General features: G+C 52.1%; 2 protein-coding genes across 2 annotated transcripts; both read right to left on the reverse strand.

Annotated features, from left to right (window-relative positions):
- Window positions 1-1,153: 1,153 nt before the first annotated feature.
- On the reverse strand, window positions 1,154-3,646 carry LOC101784380 (homeobox-leucine zipper protein HOX4). The gene is made up of 3 exons (XM_004957015.2): window positions 3,202-3,646; window positions 2,747-3,096; window positions 1,154-2,617 (listed from the first exon to the last, which is right to left on the reverse strand). Exons 1-3 carry the CDS (start codon window positions 3,254-3,256, stop codon window positions 2,225-2,227), a joined length of 798 nt encoding a protein of 265 aa, XP_004957072.1. The 5' UTR covers window positions 3,257-3,646; the 3' UTR covers window positions 1,154-2,224.
- Window positions 3,647-13,205: 9,559 nt separating this feature from the next.
- LOC101784786 (dicarboxylate transporter 2.1, chloroplastic) lies at window positions 13,206-17,990 on the reverse strand. Its single transcript, XM_004957016.3, has 4 exons — window positions 17,137-17,990; window positions 15,600-15,913; window positions 14,133-14,581; window positions 13,206-13,739 (listed from the first exon to the last, which is right to left on the reverse strand). Exons 1-4 carry the CDS (start codon window positions 17,905-17,907, stop codon window positions 13,624-13,626), a joined length of 1,650 nt encoding a protein of 549 aa, XP_004957073.1. The 5' UTR covers window positions 17,908-17,990; the 3' UTR covers window positions 13,206-13,623.
- Window positions 17,991-19,146: the final 1,156 nt, after the last annotated feature.

A 19,146-nucleotide genomic window follows, 5' to 3' on the forward strand; every position in this document is an offset into this window, starting at 1 on the left:
TAATTAGCACGACATATCGCCCTTCTTCATCAGCGAGAAGACGGGCGTGCCCAACGCCAACTCGCTCAGGGGCTTTGAGGTCATCGACGCCATCAAAGCTGAGCTGGAGCGAGAGTGCCCGGGACAGTCTCCTACGCTGACCTCCTCGCCATCGCTGCCCGTAACTCCGTCGTGGTGGTAATAATCACATATATACATGCATGCAATTATCATCCACAAGCATTTAGATGATCACTGATCGCCGAGCTGGGAGGTAGAGGCCGTCCGGAAGGACGGACGCACGGTGATCCTTCAGGGCGCCAACGTCAACCTCCCGGCGTCAACATCCGGCGTCGCTACCTTCGTGCAAAAGTTTCAGGAACGTCAGCCTCTCTGCCAAGGACATGGTCGACCTCTCAGGCACACACACCATCGGCAAGGTACGGATGGTGCGCAGCTGTCCGACCAGGCGCTAGCGTCGCCGTGAGGCGCAGCCGTGCTCGGGGCAGAGGACGGCAATAGAGTCGCCGGCCTTGTGGCCGCCTACGCGTTTGACGCCTCGTCTTCTTCCAGAACTTTGCGGAGTCCATGCCCGTCAGGCGCGGTCGGCCTGGCATCGTCGACCTTGGTTCCTCTAGCCGGTCTCCACCGCCATCGACATGCAAGATCATTTCATGCTCGCGTCTAGGCACAGGATTACAAGACGTGCATGGCCGGGGGAGTGGCCGCTGCGTCGCTGCCGCCGGCCGCGTCACCTCCACCGTCCACCTAGTGCTATTTTACATGTTTCCAATCATACCTCTATAATACCCATACTACTTATACATACTACCTATACTACAGCTTAAGATTTTAGTAGTATACTATTAATCTAAACCGTCGGATCCTTACGTACGAGTCCTTTTCGAACGGTAGTATAAGGTATAAGGTAGTATTGTGTGGGCTCATTTTTAAGTGCAAGCAGTTTGATTTGAGCCGAATTCTCAGGATATACCTGTTGTCACCTTTAATTTTCCGGCCCTTAAACTAGGGCTCATCAAACTCTCCCAAGTGCGCCACCTCCATACTCCACAACAACTTAACAAAAGAACAAGGAAACAGTTTGATCTCAGGGGCACAGAATCCTTCAAATACTCCTATCTCCGAAATGATCAAAACTACAGTAACATTTGAACAGGTCCTGCAGATATCCTGCTCCTTCGGGAAACATAAACAATGATGAATAAAACTTTGACAAGTTGATTGAAAGTGCCCACGCTGAATCGTAGTGATGGTACTAGAAGTCTATAGAACTATAGAGACTCTGGGTACGAGGAGGCTGCAAGTCTTATTTTACTCCGTGCTGGTAATCATTCCGACAGCCGAAGGTCACGAGTACCACTGGATGGAACAAGTGCTGGAATACGACCTACATGTCGTAATGCCGTGCCATCTGATCGCATAAACTTTCCGTTGCACTCGATGGCTTGGAGGAACGAACGAAAACGAACTCTGAATCTCCAACTGTACCGGATGATGATATGCTGCGGTGACAGCACTGTAGAATCAGGGTAGCAAAAACTCGGCTCGTACAGGAACCGATCGCCCTCTCCCATCTGACTATGATAGTGCTGCTTCTCGATCGGAGCTCCCTGAGCGAGAGAAGACACAGTCACACAGACACCGATCGCCAATTCGCTCCACGGCGAGCGGCAAGGTTCCAAATCAGATACAGAGAAGCACAGCAGGTCGATCAAAGGAGCCAACGCTTTCGCAGAAGAGGCCACCGGGAGCGCACGGCCAGGCACGTTCACGTCGCCGATCGGCGTCACTGCCAGGTCCGGCGGTCAATGGGGGCGCCAACAATGCCTGACTTTCACGTGGCCCCGGGCCCACCAACAGTGACCTGCAGGTTGGCCGTTTCCTCCCACAGCTCTTCCTCTACATTCCTCTCTTCTCACTGTCACTGTCTCCATCCTCTTCAATCTTGCATTTTTCTCTCTCGTTTTTTTGCTTGCATTTTTGCACCCAGCGTCCAAAGTTAACAAAGTACTCCGTACTAACTTGATTCTCTTTACTGGATTTCTAGGTTGCTTATTGCTAGTACTACCCTGCTAATACGCGCATTGACAAAAGAGGACTAGGTAAAGCTCCATTTTACAAAATTTGCAGAATAGCCCCCGTCTTTCGCTCCGAATGCTTTATTCCCCCCACCGCTTGTCTCGGCTCAGATCCCAAGTCTACGCCCTCATCCACCAACTCCAGTTCAGTTCCAGTGCTCCGTGGGCTCGGTCCACCACGCCATCGGCGGCGGCTGCTCCACGGCGAAGAACCCGCCGCACGGCTCGTCGTCGTCCAGGAACCCCGTCTCGTCCTCCTCCACCTTCAGGAAGTTCCCGTGGAAGAACACCCCGCCGTGGTTCCCGGCGGCTCCGGCGCCCGCGGCCGCGGCGGGCGTGGGAAGGAGAGTCCCCTGTACCTCCGGCACCGGCGCCTCCGTTACGAGCGCGTCCGCGTCGTTCAGCACCGCGCTGGAGTCGCTCTCGGACGACCCCACACCCGCGGCCGGCGGTCCGTCGGAGGCCGCCGGCTCCGCCTTGACCGACGTGAAGCTCGCCGCCGCCTCCTCGTCCCCGAGCTTCGCCTTCAGCTCCTTGATCTGCGACACAATTCATACATCCAACCAAGAGAGGATCAGCCATTATGCACGCAAAGAATCAACGCCGCCTCGGCCGTGCTCGTGCCGTCGTGCAGCAGCTTAGAACAACATGAGGCCAACGATACATACCTCTGCAACGAGGGCGTCCTTGTCGCGGCGGAGCGCGTCGTGGTCGTGCCGGAGCGCGTCGTAGGAGTGGCGCAGCGCGGCGTAGTCGCGCTCGAGCTGCTTGGTCTTCCAGCGCGCACGGCGGTTCTGGAACCAGACGGCGACCTGGCGCGGCTGCAGGCCGAGGTCGCGCGCCAGCCGCGCCTTGCGCTCCGGCTCCAGCTTGTTCTCCACCTCGAAGCTCCGCTCCAGCGCGCGCACCTGCTCCGCGCTCAGACGCCGCTTCTTCTCCCCGCCGCCGCCGCACGCCATCATCTCCTCCTCCGCGTCCCCCTCCGCCTCCATCATCCCAGCCGCGCCGTAACCATCATCTGGCAATCAACACACGCGTCAATCTTCGCACGCCAAAACATCACCCTTAAAGAAGATGAATTCATCACGCAAGAAAAGGAAAATAGAAGAAGCTGGCAAGTTACCGTCCGGATTAGCCACCGGAAGGAGGGAGGGGCTGCCGCCGCGTGGCCGCTTCATGGCGAGTTCGACCAAGCGGAATTCAGAGGGCACCGACTATATACCTTACAGCGAGAACAGGATCAGAGCCCGGGATGAGCGCCTCCATTGCTGCCTCCCTGCTCGTCTCTGTTCCCTGCCGTGATCCATGGCGAACACCATGCACCCCCGTCTACGTCCTCAAGCTCCGGCCGACACAGTTCCCTACAATTTGCCAAGTTCCCCAAGTTTCTCGCGATCCAAGAAAGCGCTGGGACTGGGAGGAGAGGAGGGAAGAGTGGAGTGTGGAGTGAGGCCTTCTCTGTGCTGCTTCTTTTTTGGTTTCCTTTCAGTTCCCGCAAGACTGTGTGCTGTACTCTGCGTTAATAAAGGGCGTGCGAGAGAGAGAGGGGCAAAGAGGGAGTTCGGGGTTCGGAGCCGAAGCCGAGCCTGGGTTAGTTCCCGGCGGTGGTGCGGTTAACGGGTGACCATGGTTAACCGTGTGCAAGCACACGCACAACGGCACAGGCACAGCAAGAACGGACTAGGCGTGCACGATAATATGAGTTGTGTTGTGTCTGGGCCTGATCAGGCGACCAGAAGAACGCAGAATCGTTGCTCAACTTGACATCGTCCATTCATGTTGTGCAAGGCGATCCACAGCTCATACCATACGTTACACTTACGGAGTTACAGCCCACTAGATAGCTGGTTTTCGCCTGGCATCGCACGGTTTCACTCTGAACTGGAATTTCTACCGTTGCACGGATCTTTGGGTTGTTTTTTGTTACCTCTTGTTTTACGTTACAACCAAATTGTGAACGTCATCCCACTGTCTTTTTTCCCCCACTATTCCTATTCCTAAAAACGAGAAGCGGTGGTCAAGCTCATGACACGCCCATGAAGCGAGTTGAACAGATCGAGTGATCGACGAAGCAAAGCCGGAAGCAAGCGGGCAGGCACGGCAGCAGGCGGCCGGGGCCGGCGTCAGCGAACGACACCCCACCCAGCGGCAGGCCCGGCAGCCGGCAGCGACGCAGCGTGAGCAGCGCGAGGCGATCAGCGCCGGTGGTGGCCGGTGGGGTCCTAGTTGTACGTGCGCGACGCGCGTGGGCGCGAGAATTCGGCGCGCGGTGCCGGTTCAGCGCGCCAGCCGCGGCAACGGGGCGGGGGCGCGGGGCGCGCGGCGGCAGGGCCGCAGGCGGGGATTTTCGCAGCGGGCAGCGGCGGCTCGCTTCCATTGGTCGGGGGGATCAAAAGGCAGGCCCGGTAAAAGCCAAATCATACGGCGGGGCAGCTTTCTGGGAAATGGACACGGAGGAGTGCTGAACATATTTCAAAAAAGGGATTGGGAGTAAAATCATTTTGCACTTCGCTCCTTGAGCCCTTCACCCTGACGCTGTCAATTCGCATTTCACTTCTCATGTTTGTCCGCGCCGATCCGACCTCCAGCACGCAGCCACCGCGACTCCACCGATCAAGTCCTGCACAAGTTCGATGCATGGCCGGGCAGAGACACACAAAGAGGGCTCGCTCCGACTGTCGTAGCTGCTAGCTGGGATAAAAATACCATCGATAATCACAGCATATTTCGGCCCCGTTTCAGCAGAAACAGCGACCCAAATCGTTTTCAATCGGCTCGCTCGTCGATCGCCGGTGGAGGAAAGCTAGCGGTCGCGCCTTTTGGTACGTCCTTCCCCCCATTTCTTTTTGTTCAACCAGCACCCAGTTGCATATTCTAACCTCCCCAAATCCCCCGCGAATCCTTGGACGCAAAATGTCCCCCGTTTTTAAAATCGGCGGGTGAGGCTATACAATTCGTCCCGCGACAGCGACGCGTCGCGAAAGCTGGGAATCCCTTGGATGTTCCATTGGCCCGTGTCGCATTTTTTGCGTTGGTGACGTACGTGAATGTTTGCGTCCGAAGAAGACACGGAGGAGGGGGAATGAAAATGGTGAGGGACGCGTTTAGTGACGATTTTGAAATGTTGGTCGTGCGAGTGGTGGCGAGGCTTCAGTTCAGTCATGGCGCACTTCTGTCGGTCAGGGTTTTGTTGTACTCTATACTGTTTTCATCGATCAGGTGTGCTACCGCCCCGGGATTAGCAGTAGCGGCTCGCGGTTTGTGTCTCGATCCTCATGCGTACGTAACTCATCTGGTAAAGCTTTGTTCAAGTGCTTCGAGACTGGGACGAAACTGGGAAGACGCAAGTTGCGCAGGATGCGGTGAAAGATACATCTCAGCTACTGCACTGCGCGCACAAAAGGTGCACCATCTAGTAGTACGTGCGGGCAAAGTTACTCTCGCGTATGGTCGGCCCGGCTACGAGCCTACGACGCTATATATAGCAAGGCATCAGCGTACCACACGTCTTTCCCTTGATGGTGTCTAACTAAAGAGCAGAGTATGCCAGGGGTATTTGGTTCCACGGATTAAAGTTTAGTTCTATCACATCGAATGTTTAGATACTAATTAGGAGTATTAAACATAGAGTAATTATAAAACTAATTGCATAGATGGAGGTTAATTAGCGAGACAAATCTATTAAGTCTAATTAGTTCATGATTTGACAATGTGATGCTACAGTAAATATGTGTTAATCATGAATTAATTAGGCTTAATAGATTCGTCTCGCAAATTAGACTCTATCTGTGCAATTGGTTTTATAATTAGCTTATGTTTATTCCTCCTAATTAGTATCTAAACATTTGATGTAACATGAACTAACCTTTAGTCCGTGGAACAGAACACTCATCGCTAGTTGCACGGTCACTCAAATTCAGTATGTGCTACGCATATACTCCACGTCAGGTCTCGCCACATGCGCATTTGTATCACCTCGAAGATATACTCCCTCCGTTCTTAAATAGATAAGACCATTAACTTGTAAATTTATCTATTTGTAAAAATATTTGTAGAAAAGATGAATAGTGAAAAAAAGTCAACGGTGTTATCCATTAAGAACGGAGGTAGGACGTGTTAACGTGTGATCGCCTCACGGTCGCCCGTCGCCCGGCGAATCGCGTGCGCGGACCGGCACGGCCAAAGGGATCGAGAAAGAACGCGAGCGAGGCACCGCGTGCCGACATCCATGCCGCGATGGTGATCGGCGCGACGGGTGACGACGACATGCCAAAGGCCGGCAGATAGGAGAGGGAGCAGGTAGCCCGCGCTGTTGGCCTGAGACACATGGGGACATTTCCGTCGATCTCGCAGTCACAGGCGCTCCACAGGCTCACACCTCCATCGATCGCCGCCGTACCAAGCCGCAGCTAGCAGCAGAAGGTGTCATCAGATGTCCGGTCCCTCGGGTCCGTCCCACACGGCGGGGCACCGCGGCAGCACCTGCTGGGCGTGCGACGTTTGCTTCTGCCGGAGCGGACAAGGGATCCGCTCGGAGCCCGTGGCGTGGGATTCCGGAACAGACCATGGTGGTGTCGCGGTGATGGGACTCGTTGCCAGGGTGCTCACGGTCTCAGTCTCTCTCGCAGGCTTTCTGCTCCCAACGGGAGCAACTTGCGTGCGCACCTCGCTCGACTTTTGCCATGCCCTGCGAGGCTGCGACCTGGCTGCCGTTCCTCACCGTGCGTGCGTGCACGCATGAGGCCATGTTTAGGTACTCCCAACTCCCAACTTTGACACTATGCAAAAAGAAGATTCCCCATCACATCAAACTTGCGGTACATGCATGGAGTACTAAATGTAGATGAAATTAAAAACTAATTGCACAGTTTTGTTGTACTTTGCGAGACGAATCTTTTGAGCCTAATTAGTCAATATTTGGACAATAATTCACAAATACAAACGAAACGCTACAGTGTGCTACAGTGCTGTAACAGTAATTTGGCACCTCCCAAATTCCCCAACTAAACACGGCCTGAGCCTACCACGCAAACGCAAAGCATGCCTCTTCCGGCCGCGGATGGCCGCGCACGCCGTCTGATATTTTTTCGTGTGTGCGGTCAGCGGACGGTGCCCATGCGGCAAGCAAGAATTGAAGCAACGTTCACCGTACCAGGCTCGTCGTGGGCTGGTGGCGCGCGCCACGGGATACCCGACACGGCTCTCCCCTGGTTCGCATCTCGTACGTGCTACGCACAAGCTTTTGCGTTGCGCGTAACTCGAACGCAGAAAGCGTGCCCACCAAAACTGACCCAACTTGCAACAAGCTGCCGCAACAACCCTATCGCTGAGCACTGGCGCTCTCGTAAGGGTAGCCAGCCGCCTGCATCGTAGTTATTGGGCGGAACAGAGTTTGGGGGGACGCGCTGTGCCTGCCGGTGACGTGCGCGCATGCATCCCGGCTCGCGCAGAGCAGTCTGATCGATCAGAGTAGAGCAGCCGGGCCCGGGCGGGCAGGCGCCGGGCGCGAGCGCGACGCGGCAGGCCGCGATGGTCCCCGCCGCCCCGCGGCATCAGCTCGGCTACGCGTCTTTTTGCTCGGCCAGGCTCGCCGCTCACGTCGCGCGCGGGCGGGATGCTGCTGATGCCTTGATGTACAGTAGACTCTAGCGCCGGTGCTGCTGGCTACCTGCGCAAGCGCGCCGGTGCGTGTAGGCGTGTAACCGTACGCGTGCTAGGCCTGGGGCTACGGCTACGTATGGCTACCCGCTAGCCGACACATGGGAATGGGATCGTGGTCCCAGGAACGACGGTGCTCACCTCTACGCAGGTTCACCGTCCGTTTCTCGTATATCTGCGAAAGTTTCAGTGGTGCCGGGGCGGAGATCTTTTCTTCGCGACGTGGTTGGTTGTCCTGGCAGCGGCGATCAGGCGACCCTCCTGGGTTTCGTCACCAGGCTCGTTTTCTTCCCGAAAAGCCGCCACTTCGCCCGTCACCAGTGGGCAGTGGGTGTGGGCGTGGCCCGTGGCCGGGAGCCCGGGACTCGATGGAGTTGGTACTCTCTTGGACACACGCGGCCACGCTCAGCGCAGCGGGGATTTCTTGAATTTCACGGCGAGAACCGCGGTGGGGAACGGAAGACAAAAGAAGGGCAGCAAAACTGCAAAAAGTGAATGTCATTGGATTTTACTCTGGGCTGTGCCACTGTGGTGCCGTGCGGTAACGTCCAGGCACAGTAACAGCAGCAGCGGGCAGCGGCCCTTGCTTGCAGCAGGAGAGGACCGGGGACCAAAGGTGAACTCGCGGAAAAAGACGAAGAAAACCAGGAACCGAGCCGTGTTCCGGGACGAGATTCCAGTCCGGCACATGTTCGTGCTCCGATAGAAGTACAGTATGCGTAAGGGGGCCATGAGAAGGAAGAAACAAGCTAGCGGGTATTCAATTGATGAAGGTGCGTGTCCTCTACGTGCGTGGACTCACCTGCCACTGGTAGATCTTTCTTTGTGAGATGATGTTTCCCTTGTGTTTTTGAGATGTTGTTTCACTTTAGGAGGATCCGTTAAATTGGAACGTGACTCATCTTTCCAGAAGGTTCACGGCAGTGGAGAGCGAAATGGTACGTGCGCACAGTGCCCTATTCAGGTACGCCACATGCGTCCGTTGAACCCCCCCGGACATATTCAAAGACCGGGACCCTGTCTTTGTGGTACGCTCGAGCTACGTGCCCTGCCCCGGAGTAGTCATCTCCCCAATCGCGTTAGGCCACTGCTTTGTAGTAGCCCTCTGTACCCTTTCCGAGCTGACAGGGAATCGTCCAGACCCGAACGAGGCGCTGGCGGTGAGGGAATGGCGACCGGCGACAATCCAAGACAGGGGCGGCACCTGCCCGAAAGGCACCGGCGACCCCCGCCTATGGCGGCCTAGGAAAGCGATGCGCGACACCGTGGTCCGTGGGGGCTCCGGCTTGGGGCCTTGGCCCTTGGGGACGCCTCGCCCACTGCAGCTGCTCTGCTCTGGTTCGGTCTGGTCCATCTCCCCCACTTTTCCCTCCCCCACGTCCATCCATCCACAACGCACTGTGTGCACGAACCAACCCTGTGCCCTACTCGCACCCACCACTAGCGCCACCGAAGACCGAACGCTAGTGGCCGGCCGGACGGGATGCATGGATTCCCTTCCTGCGCAGCGCAGCGCAGAGTGTCGAAGCGAATGCTTTCGCTTTCGCTTTCCGTCCCCTCCGCGGCGCGGCGCGGCAGATGGAGCAGCAGCTAGCACTCTAGCAGCGTCAGAGAGGAACGAGTGGTGTACCAGAGGTTAAAACCGCTGGGGTGCCGCGCCGAGGGGGTCTGGCTCTCGCTTTCGCACGCACGGGCACGGGCACGGGCACGGGGCTTGAGCGCTCCGGTTGTGCGATCTGTGGGGGTGGGGTGGCCGGAGGAGCAGAAAGCGCGCTCGATCGGCGCCCGCCTTTTGCAGGCTCCCGGCCATTCTCCCAGCTGTTGTCAAGGTCACAGCTCAGAGCTTGAGCTGGGGGCCAAAAAAGCTCGTCGTCTTTTTGACGGTCGGTGCGTTGCACAGGCCGGCCACGCCTTTACTGTTGCATGAGCGGCCGGCACGAGTTGCTAGCTGCTGTCAAACCGGGCAGGAAAGCCCTCCTCTCTTGTCGAGATCGCGGCATCGATCGCAGCAGGAGCAAAAGTTGCTTTTCCCCATTTTGATGGTTCGAGCTCGGCATCTGCTCGCAGTGGCGTTAGGTTAGCTTCCCATTACCCGCAACCGCAAGAGCTAGTAGGCTTTTCGGGCGGCAGATTTCGTGTCGGGCTCCGATCAGTTTGTCACGGTCGTATCCCCCGTGCTTTTGAGTTCCGGGTGCCTGTCGTGGTCGAGCATGGGCGCAGTAAAAGGAGATCGAGGAAGTTCTTTTGCGGACGCCGAGTGGGAAGGCAGGCCTGGCCGGACACGTTACGAACGCCTACTACGCTTTGCTTGCTACTACCTAGTAGGTGGTGCACCGCCCTAGGCGATGCTAGGTATAACGAAGAATAACGATAGCGTGAAACAAGCAGGACGAGACGGAATCTTCGTGCAGCCCACGCCCGCTGCGTTCTGCTGCGTCGACCGCCACCGAGCCTGTTTCCGATATCAACAGCGTCGTACTACCACTCCGCATCGCGGTACTTCCAGAGACGCTCCAACAGTCACTCCCTCCTCCTACTCGTACTACACGGAACAGGAGGCGACCGTCCCCGTCGGCGTCACGCTCGCACCCACGGCCCGCCACAGCTGCACCGCGCGGGGTCGGATGAATGCGCGAGCGCGACGCGACGGGACCCGACATGCGTCGCCCGGCCGACCGCCGGCGCCGGCCCAGGATATTTCGGCGTCGCATCGCACCCAGCAACAGGAGCTGCTGGGGGTTCGTTCGGCCCGGCGTGGGCGTGGACCGACGGACGTGGCGTCGCGCGGCACCCGTCGCGTCCGTGGGAAAGGGGCGGAAAACGACACGGCGCGCGTAGGGACCATGCCTTTTGAGTTGGTTATGATCAGGTGGTCCACGCGCGTCCGGGCGGGCGGGCGGGCGGGGAAGGGCTGTAGCTGGACGACCGTCCCCGTCTCCGTCTCCGTCTCCACTGGCGCGGCACCGACGTGGTGGACTGGCGGTACGGTGCCGGGGGAGAAGTTTCGAGAATTGATCCTGAATTAGCAAGCTTTTAAGATTTGACACCCTAACCCGACGTGTCATTGTGATATGAGTGTCAAATCTTGAAAAGCTTACGAATTGGATGTCAAATATCAAAATATCTCATGCCGGGGAGGGGGTGGTCGCCGCGTCGAGGTGGAGAGGGGTTGCTGTGAACGCAAGGAATCGCTAGGTTTCGGCCGGCGTAATGGGTTTTCCGGTCATCGTCACGTGCCATGTAGGGCGCCCAGATGGCCAGAACACGGTGCGTAGGCCCAGGAGCTGCGGGAAAGATTGGTCCATGGAGGGCGATGCACATACGTATATGTGAAAGATCGTGCATTTGTTTGTGCCCAAGATGAGCATGATGTGTTTTCTATTCTTAACCCATGGAAGAACAGAGCTGAATAGTAGCATTAGCAACCCTGTATAACTGTAATAGCGATGCTGAATGCGGCCAAGATAATAATGTTGCTATCCAGATGGCCAGGCAAATGCCTCTACGACCATCAAGTTGACGAGTTCGACAATGTTCTGTCAGAAACAGTTGGCTAAAAGCTGTAAAAATATCAGGGGCGGAGCTACAGTGATGCCTCTGTATTCCCAGGAATACCCAACTTTTTTTTAAAAAAAATCAAGTATACTTCAAGCTTATACACATATACATATACTTCTGGGCCTAAATCCTCGTTCCAAGCACAGCCCACCGTCCAACGATCGATCTCTGGCCGGCCAAGTTGCGTCGCCTCCTCCAACCAGGCCGGCCCACTCACCCATAAGGACCAAAAGGCCACTGTCCACTAAATGCTCTCCCTCTCCCCCATCAGGATTCACGCATCAGTCCGGCGCCCCGGCCCCTACCTCCGTCTCCCTCCGTGCGCGCGACCGCTCAGTCCCCAAAGCCAAACCCTAGGCGGCTGGCGGCCGGCGACGTCCGACGAGGTGGCGACCGGGACAGGCCAAGGGCGAGGGGCGGGCGGCGGGACCGCGGGAGGGGGCCAGGCCCCGGGGCGACAGGCCGTGGCCGCGGCAAGTCAGCGGGGCAGCGGGCTGCCGGCAGCGTGCGCGCACTCATTTGACCTCTCTAGTCTCTCTAGTATGTAGGCCAACTAGAAATAAAATTGAAGAGATTGAAAGTGTTAATGTGTTATTCTGTAGATTGAAGAGCTTTCAAAATGGAGATGGAGGATCAATACTTGAATGATTGCTTGGTCACATTTATTGAGCGTGAGTTTTTTTTGAAAGTCAAGGAATGTGATATTATAAACCGCTTTCAAGTCATAAAGGAACGCAGAGTTGCTACTCTTCCAAGCCATGAAGGAACCGAAATACAAAGTTAGAGCTACCACGTAATTTCCTTTAGGCCCCGTTTGGGTCTCTTCATTTTGAAGGAATTGGAATCTATTTAATGGAGTAGGCTAATTTATGTTGGAATGTGGCATTCCACAACTTTCTAAAGTTTAGATATAAGCCTATCTTAAATTCATGGGGTGGGAGATGGAAATTGATTCTATAGATTATAGTTATTAGAATGGAATTCAATTCTTATAGCACGCTCTTGGACTCGCTTCTCTATAGTAAAAGTGCAGCATATAAGTATCTCTCCCATATAACCAGCTATAATATACAACTATATTCCACATACAATTATATTAACTTAATTAATTTGTGTCTAAATTATGATTATTAGGATGGAATTCAATTCCAATGATCCAAACGGGGCCTTATGTATTTTGTAACTTTGCTTTGTTTCATGATTATCTTAGAGTTGAATAATTTGTACTTTTATTTCTTCGATTATCAGTATTGACAATTTGACATAATGTGAACTGTGGATTTTTTACTGTGAACTTTTTTTTTTGTTAGACGGGAATACCCAACTTTCAAATCATGGCTCCGCCAAAAATGGACATCCTTATATAGAGAGATGATGCTTCCCGGCCCTGGTGATCAATCAAGAGTTGAGGGCTGACACTAAAAATCAGTATCTTCATATGGCTGGTATATATGGACAGAATCCAATCGGCTGAGGAACGCAACAAGAAAAACTGGCCAGGAGATCTGGAGCACAAGATGCGTGGGCTACCTGAAACCACTGATCACATCATCTTCTATTGCCCTGTAGGCAGCTAGGTTTGTTTGGACCGTCAGTAGGGAAGTTTTTCAGTGCGAACGGTCCCAACTAGAGTGGAGGAATTCAAGAGATTGTGAGGCTGCAGGCCACGGCGAAGGACACTGGATGCTCAATTGCTCATTCTGGGGCCTCTGGCCCATTAGAATTTTTTTTTACAAATGCTAATATTTTCCCGATGGCACCTTTTGTTATAAATTTTTTTGGTGTGGTTCTGTTAGTTTCTTAGTTTAGAGGGAGTTGAGACGGGCAGGACTCTAAATTGTTCAGCTAGAAGTATGATGTAAAACTCCGTTGAAAGCTGGTATCCCCAGCATACTCTGTTTGCTTTCATAATAAAGCAGGGCCAAAAAGCCTTTGGTATAAAAGAGCTGTAAAATGGAGGCAACGGACAATGAGAGCCCCAAGGCTGCAATGCTGTATACTGTTTCAATGCAGCTGCCCAAAATTTACATAGCGGAGATTAAGTACTAACAACAAACATACTGCAGCAAAATTGACTCAGCAAGCTTTCCACAAAACCATTTCCGGGCCAACTTAGATTTATGAGAAAACTGAGGAACTGTACAAGATGGAGAAACAGGACGGGCATAGCAGCCTGAGACAACTCCATGGTGCTGATCACTTCAACGAAAGCTTACCAGCATGAACGGTCGCTGTTCTGTCATTATGCTCTTTTCCTTCCAAACCATGAGGAAGAGCAATTTGTCGATCAGCAAAGGAAAGATTTGATCAACTTACATGGAAGTTGCTGTCAGTAGAGGCCCAAAAATTTCCACCAGATGGTTCCAATAACTCCCCAGATCAACGTGTTAACCAAGGCTGTTACGAAACCAAGCCTGAAAACATCTGGAAGATCAAGATACCCCGCTGCAGAATGAAAGCAAACAGGTTAATTGGCATACCAGTTTCAAAGGCTTGTAATATACAAAAGAAGGGACACTTAAAATAATTGATTATCTCAATCTATTCTATAGTATTCTTTCTAAAAGTGTATTTTTTCTTCTTCATGATATTGTTATTTACCAGATCCTGTGTGCAAATCCAGTTTCAAAGGATTTAATATACAAGAAGGGACACTTAAAATAATTGATTATCTCAATCTATTCTATAGTATGCTTTGTGAAAGTGTATTTTTTTTCTTCATGATATTGTTGTTTACCAGATCCTGTGTGCAAATGAGAGGGAAACAAACAGAGAATTCAATTGCCAGGGTCAGTAATGGGAGCTAACGGATAACAATCTATTTTAAATTTGAATTACCTCCAAAGTATACTGCAGCCTGTCCACTACTATAGTGAGTTAGTGCGCCGAACAGATTTGTGTTGAATGCCAAAGCAAGTGCTGACAGCGCACGAGGAACGCCTGCTGCTATATGCATAGCCAGAAATGCTGAGTATAAGGCTCCAACATGTCCAGTTTGGCTTGCAAATAGATAGTGGATCAGGAAGTAGGAGGCCTCAAGAACACAAAATGCTGCTGGCCAACTCAATGAGAAAGACTGAAGTAGCTTGGCAACACAGCTTGACATCCAAGAAACAATTCCCAGGTTAGTGAGTTGCGCTGCCATTCCAACCAGAACTGCAAACCAAGCCAATGTATCCCATGCTGATTTTTCATTCAAGCAATCATCCCAGTCTAGCACACCGAGCAGGAGAAGAATGGAGAGCCCAAGCATTGCAGCCACAACACTAGATACACCGATAGCATCCCTGCACAGAGATTGTGCAATAGGTCATATAGCTATCCATCACAATAAAGGGAAAAAAACAAAACTATCAAGTACTATTTCGGTGGCACAATGTATGTAACATTGCTGAAGCACTTTACCTAATTAGTAAATTACTAATTTCATCACTTTAATGAATAAAAATGATTTACCAAGTATTTGAGCATGTAATGATGGATACAGATGAAGATGATCTCCAGAGATAAACCAATAAAATGTTATGTCATCAAAAGCAGAAACCAGATATATAAATGTCTATTTATCCTGGAGATTAATTGTTGTTTCCGTGCAAACATCTTAAACATAAAATAAAAAAAACTCGACCGGTGGGGGAAAGACCACCCCATGGCATTGCACTAAGAAAGAAAAGCCAAGCCGGCCGAGAAAACCCCCGAACCCCAGCTTCACCCTATAGGGCTGCACCGTAACCTGGGACTACCGCGACCCACTAGGTTGGCGACCGCGACCACTGCAACTACCCCCTGGTAGGAGGGCCCAAACCAACCCACAGGTGCCACAAGCCGGCACCCTGCCACTATTTTTCGGGTTGCCAGCGAGGTTTTCTTTTCTACCACCAAGATTTGAACCCTGGTTGGTGTCTCCCTCAACTGGAGACCTTACCACTACACTACATCTTAAACATTGAATAAGAGAAACTTTTCTCGACAATGTTGAACCACACCACCTTCAGAGATTGCAATGGAAAAGGATAAAGTTTCCACATGCTAAACTAGGTATCTCAAAAAGAAAAAGAAAAGGAATGCTGAAATCCTCACAAGCAAGCAAGGAAAAGCAGAAAGAAAGAATAGGAACAGGATTATATGAATTAATTCGCTATGGCAACTTAATGATACAACAATAAAACAATTATGCTGCTTTCATGATTCATCTGACAATCCCATGATAAATGTAACAAAATCATATAGGAAGTGCTGGCTAAAGTCCATGCAGATCTTTTATCTTATTATGAGATGATTTTCTTTGGGCATGGCTTAACTTACCCAAACACCCATAGGGAGACTGCAAGAATCATTGTGCTAATCATAACCCATTCGTTTTTAGTCACAGGGCCCATGCGCTTCAGTTTCTCTGCAGCCAATGCTGGGGCATCAGGGGTGTCCTTTGTTTCAGGGGGAAAGATTTTGTATAGCAGATATGGCGTCGCAAGCAGAGAAACAATAGCTGGCAAACTAGCAGCTTTGAACCATGATACCCATGGGTTTGCAATAATAACACCAAGCTCCTCTGCTAATTTCAAGCACAACAAGTTTTGTGCTGCAGCAGTCAGGAATAAAGCACTTGAGTTACCAGCTGCCTGCAAAGCAACAGAAACATCAAGCATACCATATCAAAGGAAGTATATAAACACTTACCTATCATGAGTAAACAGAAATCAACCCAAATAACCATGATGGCAAAGGAACATATTTAAACAATGGAATTCCTCAATTTAGAGGCACTTACAGAATTTGCATCCTATTGATTACTACCTGAGGATCTGCTGCTATTTGCGCTCGCATATGGGTCCCAGAGCTATTGCCAATGAGACAACAGGTTGAGAACTCCTACCAGACCCATTGAATGTGAGACCTGAATCGATGATTCTGCTAAACTTTGAAAACATATTGAATTTCTGTGACTCGATTTTGTAAGGCAACACGTGTCTAAATTTATGAGGCAACATGAAGAAACAGTAAACTGTCTTACTTACCAACCCACTTTGTGACATTTTACAAAAGAATGGGACTTGGTGATTGGCTTGACAGGAGGCGCTTCTAAACTAAAAGGTCAACCATCTTTTAATTAAAGCTAAGACAGTATGCACCAAGGATGTTTTTCAGCACTAGGGCTGTTTATATTATGTAGGCATCTAGCTAATACAACAATCCTGAAGAATTACAGTTACCTCTTGCATTAGTCTTATAATTTGAGTACAGTTTTAAAGTCATTTCGTACTTTTCAGTGAAGTATTATCTAGTGGAAACTATTTGGAATCAAGAAAGCAAAACCTAAGAGTAAGGTAGAATAAGGTAGCCTTTCTGCCAGGATAATTAAATTATAAAACTGCACACATCACTTGTTTCCTAAAATATACTAGTCACATTATGCCATCATAGTCATCCACGCGGCAAACCCCAGGCATCAAAGAATAGAAAAAAAGAAGAAGTGAATCATGCTGAGCAGAGATGACTTAGGTTCCTATCATGGTAGGTAGGAGTAAATCATACTGGCGTCTTATGAGTATTTTCTGGAAACAAAGAAATTCTGCTTCCAACTTCTACTTGTTCCTAACTCCATGACCCATACTCTGACAAGGCCAATACAACCATAAATCGACCATTTCCGTAATTAATTAGGTTCAGAAAATGAACACTCCTAATTTAGTGGTGATTAGTAACCAACTAACCAAGTGCATTCACATATCAGAAATCGACGGTCTCTGCAGTCTATAAGATCTATATGGTCTATGATAAGGTTGCAATAAGCAAGTTAATCGACTGACCCCATGCGATCTGATTAATTACATTACTCAATTACCTGGAATTGCGTCATCACAAGATAGGATCCGAGCTTTCGTGACGATGGATGGTTGGGTTTGCTCTCAGCCGAGAGGGATAGTGACTTGATGATGGGCAGGAACACGCCCCCAGCCCTCGCCGTGGTGCTGGGCATGGCCGGCGCGATGCAGGCCTCGCTGATGGTGAGCCCGTAGGACAGCCCCAGCGTGCTGCTCCCGAGCCACTTGACAAAGTAGGTGGCGATGCGGTCTCCGAGGCCGGTCTTGACGAACCCGCGCGCGAAGAAGAAGGAGATGACGATGAGCCAGATGACCTCGTTGGTGAAGGCGGAGAAGGCGGCGGTGAAGGGGAGCGTGCGCGTGGCGACGGCAGCGGTGAGCCCGAGGAAGGCCCACGCGCCGACGGGGAGCGGGCCCAGCACCAGCCCCGCGATAGTGGAGAGGAAGATGGAGAGGAGCTGCCACCCCTGCAGGCTCACCTCGGCGGGCCGCGGCGCGAGGAACCGCACAGCCAGGCCGATGGCGACGGAGATGACGAGCGGCACGAGCTTCGCACCGGCGGATTCGGGCTCGGGGTTAGAATGGGATGCTTGGGAGGCGAGGAGAGGCAGGGGGAGGCCGCGGCGAGGGGCGGCGGAGAGGCGATGGTGATGCGGGGAGGGAAGGGAGAGGGAGGTGGTGGGGAGGGAGAGGGAGGCGGGGAGGCGGTGGAGGTGGCGGCGGCGGAGGTGGCCCGGCGCCGGTACCGGGAGAGGAGGGCGGTGGGCGACGGCGAGGCGGAGGCTCTCCATTGGCGGCCGCGGGAAGAGGCGGAGGGGTCGAGGAGGCGGCGGTGGTTTCAGTCGTTCAGTTTCCGGAGAGCGACCTTTTTTGAAGTGTTTGGTAGCCAGAGCCTAGATACTAACGGCTGGAATCGAATCGATGTGCGGACGATGTGTTCAAGTTGTTGACTCGCTGACTGACATGTGGGGCGGGCAATGTAGGGACCACCCTGTGGTGTGGGCCGGGCAAGTTTGTGGGCTTGTGGCGGTCGCACAAGATACTTCGGTGTGGAAATGGGGCCCACTTGCAGTCGGAGATGGCAGCGGTGGATTCTGCGTGGTGCGGAACCAATGGAATTATGACAGGTGAGATGATGGTGGGGTCTGACGGGTTGCGCTGCGGCTGAGATTCACGCACGCGACTTTCGTTGACGTCCGGCTGGTAGTTCTTGTCGAGCTCGCTATCTGGACTCTTGCCAATTCCCACGTTTCCAAGTACCAACAGCCAAATTCTGTAGGACTTGGCTGAGGACAATTGATTTTCTTGTTCATCAGAAACCAGGGGCAAGGCAGGCCGCGGGGTCAATTGAGGCCATGTTTATTTCCCTCCAAACTCCCAACTTTGACACTATGCAAAAAGAAGATTCCCATCACATCAAACTTGCGGTACATGTATGGAGTACTAAATGTAGACGAAATCAAAAACTAATTGCACAGTTTTGTTGTACTTTGCGAGATGAATCTTTTGAGCCTAATTAGTCAATATTTGAACAATAATTCACAAATACAAACGAAACGCTACAGTTGCGCATTTATGGCAAAATGCCAATTTTGCCACTCCCAAATTGGGAACTAAACAAGGCCTGAGCCGAGTAACACGTCCGTTGATTTTCTCTCACGCGCGCACAAGATGCTTCGGTGTGGAAGTGGGCCCTATTGCAGTCGAAGATGGCGGCGGTGGATTCTGCGCGGCGTGGAACCAATGGAATGATGACAGGTGAAGAATTGAAGATGGTGGGGTCTGACGGCCTGTTTTGAGTTCCGGCAGACTGGTTGAGATTAGGGGGCGTTGGGTTCCCTTTGCTTACATCGAATATTTAGATACTAATTAGGAGTATTAAACGTAGACCATTTACAAAACCCATTACACAAGTGGAGGCTAACCGGCGAGACGAATCTATTAAGCCTAATTAATCCATCATTAGCAAATGTTTACTGTTGCAACACATTGTCAAATCATGGACTAATTAGGCTTAATAGATTCGTCTC

This window comes from Setaria italica, chromosome II, assembly GCF_000263155.2.
Source record: "Setaria italica strain Yugu1 chromosome II, Setaria_italica_v2.0, whole genome shotgun sequence".
NCBI classification, from domain to species: Eukaryota; Viridiplantae; Streptophyta; class Magnoliopsida; order Poales; family Poaceae; genus Setaria; species Setaria italica.

Excerpts from the sequence above, each read along its gene's own strand:
- LOC101784786 (XM_004957016.3), bottom strand. The coding sequence starts at position 17,907 with ATGGAGAGCCTCCGCCTCGCCGTCGCCCACCGCCCTCCTCTCCCGGTA. Across the intron at positions 15,914-17,136 it reads TTGTGATGACGCAATTCCAG|GCAGCTGGTAACTCAAGTGC; the intron begins GTAATTGAGTAA and ends GTTGCTTTGCAG. Across the intron at positions 13,740-14,132 it reads GGCTGCAGTATACTTTGGAG|CGGGGTATCTTGATCTTCCA; the intron begins GTAATTCAAATT and ends TTCATTCTGCAG.
- LOC101784380 (XM_004957015.2), bottom strand. The coding sequence starts at position 3,256 with ATGAAGCGGCCACGCGGCGGCAGCCCCTCCCTCCTTCCGGTGGCTAAT. Across the intron at positions 3,097-3,201 it reads TCCGGTGGCTAATCCGGACG|ATGATGGTTACGGCGCGGCT; the intron begins GTAACTTGCCAG and ends GTTGATTGCCAG. Across the intron at positions 2,618-2,746 it reads AGGACGCCCTCGTTGCAGAG|ATCAAGGAGCTGAAGGCGAA; the intron begins GTATGTATCGTT and ends ATTGTGTCGCAG.